General features: G+C 42.3%; 1 protein-coding gene across 1 annotated transcript; it reads left to right on the top strand.

Annotated features, from left to right (window-relative positions):
- Positions 1 to 724: 724 nt before the first annotated feature.
- On the top strand, positions 725 to 8,020 carry LOC122918162 (apolipoprotein R-like). The gene is made up of 4 exons (XM_044266309.1): positions 725 to 892; positions 5,971 to 6,144; positions 7,056 to 7,231; positions 7,782 to 8,020. Exons 1-4 carry the CDS (start codon positions 808 to 810, stop codon positions 7,953 to 7,955), a joined length of 609 nt encoding a protein of 202 aa, XP_044122244.1. The 5' UTR covers positions 725 to 807; the 3' UTR covers positions 7,956 to 8,020.
- Positions 8,021 to 9,430: the final 1,410 nt, after the last annotated feature.

The raw sequence follows: 9,430 nt of genomic DNA, 5'->3' as shown, positions 1-9,430 counted from the left end.
ACTCTGATCCAGTGCCACTGAGAAATCCTTGCATTTGTCACGAGCCCTTGTCCCTTTAGGACGCTTGACCCTCTACCATCTAATTTTCCATGCACACTCTATCTGTGCTGTAAACATCCCTCTGGGAAATTTCCCTTTACGCTCCAACTGGTATAATCCCAAAGTCAGTTAATTTGGCATCACTGATACTCAAAGAAACTAAATACTGGCAGAATAATTGTGTTGGGACTATTTTTTTGTCTTTTCACAATATAGACTTTCATGCTTTCTCTATTCCAGTTAGGCTGTGACGTGTTTGGAAAGAAAATTTAACTACACGTCTTTTTTATTCCTGCCTTCTTACTGGAAACTCACCCTAGTGAATGAAGACAGGACATCCCTGGAAGATGGCAGAGAACATAACTCAGCACTGTGCCCTGATCCCAGAAGAAATTGCCACACACACACACTGTACCATATTCCTACTTTTTCTCGAGTACTCAGAGAGAAATGATGTCTGGTATGTGGACAAGAAGCTAATAAGTGCCCCCACAACAGTGAGAAGTTCTCAGGGTTATAATTGTAAATACAGAATTACAGAGAGCTTTCACGTCAAGTTCATGTCATACTCCCAGGACTTAGAGCTTAATTGGAGAGCCTCATTAGACCCTGCCCCTCCCCTTTAGTGACTCGAATCTATGGCTTTACCAAGACTTAGTTCCTTGGTTCAGATCTCGATTTACTACTGACTTAGAACCTCTCTTCAGCCTGATTCAGGGAATCTGAGGACACAGAGTCCCAGTGCACTGTCTCTGAGACGCCCCCACCATGTCCCCCACGGTGCAAAGAATTTTCCCTGCACTGTTCTTCCTTGGGCTTCTGTTTCTACTGCAGTGCCCGTCCATTTTGTGCGGTGAGTACACGAGTGGCAGGGAAGAGGGGAGAGTTTAAACCAAGTATGAGAAAGAATTCCTGGTTAAGAATTAGTTAAATATAACCAAATGGTGATAATTCAGTACAATTTTGGAGAAGTACAATGGGGTATTTATTAAGAAATATATTTACATTAAAAAAAGGAAATATATTTAAATCATTTTAGTCCTTCCCATAAAGGATATAATGGCTCAGTAATCAGAATATTACAAACCCATGAGGAGTTGATCTAGTCACAAAAAAATCCTTTTTGTCTTTATATTAATGTATTATATTTCAATGGGTGATTTCCAATTTTCAAAGAATTAATTTTTCCATAGGGTCCATGATTTTTCTGTTGCTTTAATAATTGAGTAGAATTTTTTGCCATCTGGAAAGCAAAATTTTATATTATTATAAATAATGAGTGAATTTATCAGAGTAAGATTACAAAGCACGTATAAACTGAAAACATTAAGTCTAAGGTATTATATTGCAAGTCAAGGAATAATTGTCCCACTGAAAGGGTTTGCAAGGACCTGCAGGCCACTAAGTTAGTGTGATTATGAATGCAGACATGAGTACTTCTTTCCATTTATAAGGACAAATATGCCAATGAAAGTAATATTTCTTATTCATCTGCTGATGTGATTTCTTCCGTAAAAGAAAGACTTTCTAAGACTATAAAAATTATTTACATATCTGTGCCTTAAACCGTCTGTCAGAACATTTGACATAGAGCATTTTGCTCGGAATGGCAAAATCACTCGACAGAGAAGAGTTTTTTCCCAAGAGCTCTGTCTTTTTCAATGGAGATTTATGTATCCTACTCTTGCGATGTTGGCAATTTCCCCAACTTCCAATGATACAAGGATTCCATGGCAAGCAGAGAGAATGTGGAGGTCCAAGGGGCCATCTTGTAATCCTTCATTAAGATTAATTTTTGGGGTCCCAGAATGATCCCTTCCTCTTCAGGCTTTATGAGTGCTCTTAATATCACAGAGTGACTTCAAAGTTGTTTTTCTTTTCTTTTCTTTTTTCTTTCTTTCTTACTTTATTTGAGAGAGAGAGAGAGAAAGAATAAGCATGAGAGGGGGAGGGTTAGATGGAGAAGCAGACATCCTGCTGGGCAGGGAGCCCAATGCAGGAGTCGATCCTGGGACTCCAAGATCATAACCTGAGCCTGAGGCAGTCGCTTAACCAACTGAGTCACTCAGGTGCCCCAGACTTGTTTTTCTAAGGGGAATACTAAAGTTTTTTACTTTGGAAGTTTTCTCCTCCATTGGGAATTGAAATGGCTGTTATTCTTCCAAAGCTTAACTGCACGGCAATACTCTCATTGTCTTCCCGGAGCTCCATTAGCTCCTCTTCCTTTATGAATCAGGGAGGTTAGATTATGTCCAAGTCATAGAGACTTGTCACAATTCCTTCAGGTTTTTCTCTATTTATCCCCTTCTCTTCCATTCCTTCAAAAGCCCACCTGACTTCTGGTCCATGTTCAGGATAAGATACACTCCAATCTGTCTCACTTTTGTGCCCAAGGTTACCTCTTCTTCATCCTTAGTAACAACGAGCTGCTGCCCCTAAGCCCTTGCTCACATCATCACTCCAACACAAAATGCCTGCCTGTATCTTACCCATTAAAGTAACTTTTATCCAAACCTTAGGATAGACTTCCAGTCTCTCTTAGAAAATGTTAACTTTATTTTTTCTGTCTTGGTTTTCTCTCCTTTTTTTTTTTTTTTAGACCTATCTTGTTGGCATTCCTTGTTATTCAACACGTTATTATAAACTGACTGAAGTGGTTTTGTTATCTATGTGCTTAGAACTTATTGTCTTTATGGTATTGCAAGAATGTGCCTCGATGTCTGCAGAACAGTCTCACAGGGATCAATTTGCATAAATATGTGTGGAGTTAATTCATAAAAAAGTGCTTTCTAATGATCTGAGGCTTAGAAAATTCCATTTACGCACCATAGACTTCTACACAGGGAACATTTATCTTGGACGTACCTGTTCAAGGGAAAAGACAAAGAAATACTTGGGACATATTCCTTGCTGTCAAAAGGGAAAACATGTGAATATGGATAGTATCAATTAACTGTTAAATAATTACTAGAGAGTATAGACTGAAACCATACAGAACATGGATTTTGAGCAAGACAGATTTCAGTTCTATCTTTACCACTAAGTAGCTACCTCATCTGAAACCAGAGACTTACCCTCTCCAAGGATCTGTTTTCTGCCATAAAAAATGGGAAGATAATAGGGGGATGTTGTGATGATTGGAAGAGATAATAAAGGAAATGTCCAGATTACATGTACATAGTATCATAATACATAAACTATGTATATGTATACATATACATATTCATAATACATATACTATGTACACTATGTCTACATAGTGTACATTTTGGCATAGTATACACATAATGTATACAGAGTGTCCAGATTATAGTAAAATCTCAGTAGGTAATTGGTTAGGATATATACTTTTTCCCTAATAACTGCTGTAGGAGCTCAGAGATATAAATGATGACTGTTTGCTGGGCCAGTAGAAGAAGCCTTCACAAGCAAATGGAACTGAAGGGCAAATAGATAAGAAGAGTGTCATTCTAGGTAGGAGAGAGGACGTGGGGGCACCTGGGTAGCTCAGCTTGGTTAAGTGTCTGCCTTTGGCTCAGGTCCTGACCCCAGAGTCCTGGGATCAAATCCCATATCAGGCTCCTTGCTCAGTGGAGAGCCTGCTTCTTCTTCCTCTGCTGTCTCCCCTGCTTGTGTTCTATCTCTCTCTGTGTCCAATGAATAAATAAAACCTTAAAAAGAAAGAAAAAGGAGAGAGGATATGAGCACAGATACAGCTGTGAGAATGTTAGTGGCATGTTTGCCTAGATGGATTAATTAGCATACAGAAGAGGGTTCATATAAAAAAGTAACAGCAGTTAAGGTTAAAGCGTTGGTGGGAAAGGCCAGGAGAGGGTCTCCTAAATACGCACGGTTAGCACATGTTCTTAAACTTTTGTTTCTAGAAAATATATAATTCTAAACTATCATTATTTGATTCCAGTCCCAGTGAGACCATAAGGACACAGACTTTTTGCCATTTCTTCGGAGTACTTCTGAAAATCTACATTGTCATGCAAGTTTCATCCAACTTCTTAGTTTGGAGGCTCCTGATGAAATTATTTAGTCGGAAGGAATGACTGGGTTGGAGGACTTTAGCAATCAGGGGCAGGGAGAGCAGACCCAGAGTGTCCTTCTTTTCCCCCAATCTCTCTTCAGTGGTGAAATCTTTGAAAAGCAGAAATGAGTTTATTATCCAAGGGAGTATCAGTGCAGTGATTTTACTAACTATTTGTCTCACTTTTTTTTTTTTCAAGCCATGTTGCTCAGTACCAGAGCTGGAGAATGGTGAAATCATTTCACAACGCACTAGCTCTGTGAATAGCTGTACTTATTTCTATAGAGATGTAGTTTATTATAAGTGTTGTAAGAAACATCGGTTTGAAGCAAGATGCCAAGAAGATGACATGTGGTACCCCAAAACACCAGCATATGATGAGAGTAAGAGCTTATGAAATTAAGAAGCTTCTTAATTTAGAAGTTTCTTTGTATCAAAGTGATGGAGATTCTTAAGGGAAGGTTTCAAATTAGCTAAAAGATTGTGTATACCTTGCTGGTTCTCAGAGCGGACAGATTTGTGAAAAATCACTGCCCCAGAATTTGTTGCCAGTCTCTTAACCTTCCTGGTTTTCTTTTCCTTTCTGAATCAATGAAAATAGACCACATCTAATTAATCAGCTGTCGTTTTCAATTATTGCTTTGATTCTTGGTGTTTGCTCTGTCTTCTTCCCTTCCTTCAATCCTTATGCATTAACCTGCAGTCCAAAACGCACACACATCTGTTTGAAGCCACCTTTCTGAATTTGCTTCCTTTCTTCCTTTTTTTTTCTTTAATATTTTATTAATTTATTCGACAGAGACATGGTGAGAGAGGGAACACAAGCAAGGGGTGTGGGAGCGAGAGAAGCAGGTTTCCCGCTGAGCAAGAAGCCTGATGCTGGTATGATCCTTTGACCCAGGTCTCCAGGGATCATGATCTGAGGGGCAGGCAGCCCCTTAACCCCTTAGTCACCCAGGAAGCCCCATTCTCCTCTACACCCCCACCCTGCTGTTTGTTTGTTTGTTTGTTTTAACCATGCATACCATATAGCATCATCATGTTAACTACTTTCTGCTAATTCAATGCAATTAACATGAGACCATTGGCATATTGGATCAATGTGGATGTCCTGATAATCATAGTATCATCAAACTCAATTATGACAGGGACAAGTGAGTTATCAGACCCCAGGGCTAAAACTACAAATACATGACTTGATCCTTCTGTGTGTATGCAAACTGTCTCTGACCCTCTTTTCAGACAGCGATGGAAGGACGGCATCTGCTAAACCATTGGTTATCATTTCACCAAAGATACAAAAATCTACTCTAGCAAAGATATCACATCTGAAATGAGAACGAAAATGTTGTTGAGTTTTGAATAGTCGGCTATGATTCCCCAGAATCCTAACTTCTCTTGTAGACAGACTGGGGAAGTAAATGGCAATGGAATGGGGAGGCAGCTTCAGTTCTTTAAGAGTGGCACCAATTCCCCCATTTCCCCTTCCACCTTGGTATATGATATGTTTTGTAATATGCTGTCTTTGCTTGAAGGAGGATGGGGATGAGCAAGATCAATGGCTTCTACTTGACTTCTTGGATATGACAGGTCTTACCCCAAAAGCCAAGAACTCAATATGGGGGTTGAACAAAGTATTAATTTTAACCATTCCCATTATCCATTTGAAGATATGAGATGACCATTAGGTAGTCTAATGATGGGGCCAGAATGGTTCCTCAGCCTGAGGCTTACTGGAGGGCAGCCCAGGTCTTGGGGTTGGGCTAAGTATTCCCCTGGGCAGAGAAGATGACAGGACAGAATGGAGCCTCCTACAAAACACAAAAATTATGGAATGAGTTATTTTTTACATTCGACAAGCTCATGTTTTCTCACTTTTTTCTCTCAAGGTCAAGACTGTGATTTCCCTCCTGAGGTTGCCCACGGATATTACGAAGAAACGAAAAGATTGCGGGTATTCATACAAAATGAAGTGATATATAGATGTGACAAAGGATACACTCTGGTTGGAGAGGCCAAACTCTCCTGCAGTTCTTCACACTGGACCCCCGAAGCCCCTCAGTGTAAAGGTAACTCCAGCTCCCTTTTCAGTCGGGTGGGTGGAAGGGTCACAAAAGCATGGAAGCATTTGATTTGATTTGATTTGATTTATTTGAAATCGTGACTGTGTTCAGGACGCAAACAGTACAAAGAGAATACATAAACATCAACCTCCCTTCCTCTTTCTCCCAGTCACAAAATTTAGCCCCTATGCCCACTTTCCTGTATATTTCCAGAAAAATTCTGCAAATGACCCAGTTCATCTACAACCTGTGGCAAAATTTTCATGCAAGCTTGCACTAGCATGAATGCGGGCTCTCATAGGCTAATTGCAAACATCACAAAGTGGTAAAGACTTCCATCACAGCCTCGTGCAAGGCCCCACGGTCTCCTACTGTGTTGTGGGGACAGGACAAGTCAAGGTCAGGTCTGACTTTTACAGGCACACAGGTTAATAGCACATTGCCATCAGCAACTCTGGGGATGACTGGCCACCATAGTCTCCATTCCACATAGAGGCCAATCGACAGGAGGGAACATTTCATAGCTCATATCTTGCTGGGATCGAGAGATGAGGGATACTTGCTTTGATAGCTGAGGACCGTGGGTCACATGCATTTTAAAATATCCTATCATGTTCTTGAAAAGTATGAAGACCTTGGGCAAGTTTCTTAACCTGTCTGTATCTCAACTTTCTCCCAGAAAAATGGGAGTGATAACAGTCCTTACCTCACAGAGCTGAATCACATAAAATGTTCAGCCCGAGTCTGATAAATGTGTGGCCAACGCTCAACCAGAATGCTAACAAATATTACTGTTACCAAAACCAAAGCTACAACAATTCACAGCACCTGTGATAGTTAATTCTTATAATCCTAGCCTGTTGTCATGTCTTTTTCCTTAGATTTACATATTGCTTAAAACTGTGTTTCCATTGCAGCGCTGTGTCCAAAACCAGAAATAGCCCATGCAAAGCTGTCTGTGGTTAAGTATCAATATCTTCAATCTTCAAATGTTACCATCCAGTGTGACTCTGGCTATGAATTGGTTGGTCCCCAAAGTGTCACATGCTCAGAGAGCAGAACCTGGTACCCTGAGTTGCCCAAGTGTGAGTGGGTAAGTGACATGATTCAAGAAAAGCTCCTGTGTTAGCCAATCCTAAAATTGAGTTCTTCCCCCAAGCACTGTTCCAGCCCACAGTGGTGGTGAGATCTGACTTGTCAGCAGTCAGTTCTGAGTCCTTCAGAGGAACTTGTTTCTTTTTTGAACACTGTGGTTCAGTAGGAGTGGAAGGCTTTCCTCTCTCACTGGAGGAGAAGGAAAAACCAAGTCCCTTAAGGAGAAGAGGGTCTCAGGAACCTGGGACTTTTTCTAGACTATATAATACACTGTGCTCCATTTCTGGATGGTCTCAGAAACATCTGGACCTCTCTGTCCTCACAGAAGCCCCCTAGGAAGCTGTCTCAGAACAGATCCCTATCCCTCCGGGAAGGACCATGTTGGGACCCAAGATGTTTTCTGGTTTTCCTGCTCACCAGGCAGTTCTGGGCTTGGTCTTGGCTCTGAGCTATAGTCCTGTCATTGCCAAGAGTCCCTCCTCAACCCTGCTTCTTCTTGATTTGGAGATAAGCCACCCAACCACACTCATCCTCTGCTTCTCTTTCAGGTGATCTCCGAAGACTGTGAACATGTCCGCAAAGGCAGAAAGATCATTCAGTGTCTCCTTGACCCAGTGGATGTGAAAATGTCCATGGAGCTGTATAAGTTGTCTTTGGAGATCGAACTACTGGAACTACGGAGAGACAAGGAAAAGAAATATACTATGGAGACAACACTGTAATTTCCCCTAAAAGAGAGAGAAAAATGTGCCACCTTCAATACAATACAGATCACTTCAGGTCATCAGCTCTACTATCCCCTTTGCACCATCATTTATGGTAGTAAATGTCTAGAAAGGATAATTTGTTCATATTTAGTGCTTTGTGACTGTAGAATTATTGATGATCTTGTGCCTGATGGATTTCCTTTTCTGGACACAAAGTGCAAATTTTTTTTCAAGTAAAGAAATTATGTATCAGAAATGATTTTGCCTTTGTGGTCATTAGGACTCTGTCCTTAATGAGGTCCCTAAACACACCCATTCCAGAAAGTTAATACATTTCCTGAGTTTAAGAGTCTTGGACTTGGGCTCACAGCCAAGCATTTCCCGGGTCGCCTCACTGCACACTTGCACACGTGCTAATCCCTCAACTCCTCAGTATTTAGAGTCAATGTCAACACACCCCATGTTCCTAGTTTGTTCTCCCCATTTGAAGGGAGTCCTGCCCTTTACAAACCCCTGTGCGCTCGCCCTCTGCCTCACTAACGCTACGTCTCGACGAATGCCTGACAGGAAAGGGATTTGTGTCTGTGCCTGGACCTCCTTCTTCCATTTTGAGAAAACAACTCTGACAGACTGATGCACGAGGTCCACATGGCAGTCACCTGTGCGTCCCCAGGTCCTCCCTGGTCCTTAACAAGAAAGGTGACATGGCCTGAGCAGGTGTCCCACCCATGAGGAGAAACCCCCATCCATCACCCATACATCTTGGGGTACCCTGGACACTGCGGTTCCTTCTACTTGCCACGTCGTCCAAGGGTTGCCTCCTCTGAAATCTCTCATTTGTGTCCCAGCTCTTTTGCTTGTCTCTTCCCTCTTTGTTCATAGCCCTCTCTGGGGGAGCACGGGCCTCTTGTTCTTATTTCCCCAAATATAGTCTGCACAGGCCCTGGGGGCTCAGAGGCCTTCCCTGAACTTTAGAGGCAACAGAAACTTAGAGAATCCGACCCAACACAGAGGTCTCTGCTGACAGTCCTGAAAGCTATTTGCCTGCTCCTGATTCTAGGAAATCTGTAGATTTTAATTGGGATTTCCTCTTCGACAAGGATTTGTGGGTCACTGGTTTCCTTGGAGGATGGCCCCGGAAAGCAGTGTTTAGCGAGTGGATAGTGAGAAAGGGAGGACCGCTGAAGGAAGGAGACTGACTTGGGTGATTATTGTGTTTGGTGACGGGGGCTCAGGGAGGCTGACTGTGCTCCGAGAGTGTGGGGGACACATTCTGTGTAGTCCTTCCAGGGGTGAGGACATGGGGCATCTTTCCACCGATTCTGTCCTCTCATGGGTGAAGCCTGGCTCCAGCAGCTTTGGCGGCCAACCCTGTAGCCCCACTGAACATGCTCTGGAGGCAGGGCTCAAGGTCAGGTGCAGAAAGGCTGGTAGAGGAGGGCACCCTGGGGGGCCAGCAGCAGCCTCCTGTGTAGGGACAGGGGCAGATC

The sequence above is a fragment of the Neovison vison genome, chromosome 10 (assembly GCF_020171115.1).
Source record: "Neovison vison isolate M4711 chromosome 10, ASM_NN_V1, whole genome shotgun sequence".
Lineage (NCBI taxonomy): Eukaryota > Metazoa > Chordata > Mammalia > Carnivora > Mustelidae > Neogale > Neogale vison.
The sequence above is the reverse complement of the archived record's forward strand: the minus strand, read 5'-3'. Positions and strand labels throughout refer to the sequence as shown.

Coding starts and splice junctions, on each gene's coding strand:
- LOC122918162 (XM_044266309.1), top strand. CDS start 808: ATGTCCCCCACGGTGCAAAGAATTTTCCCTGCACTGTTCTTCCTTGGG. Junction 893..5,970: donor GTGCCCGTCCATTTTGTGCG/GTGAGTACACGA, acceptor CTCAAGGTCAAG/ACTGTGATTTCCCTCCTGAG. Junction 6,145..7,055: donor CGAAGCCCCTCAGTGTAAAG/GTAACTCCAGCT, acceptor TTTCCATTGCAG/CGCTGTGTCCAAAACCAGAA.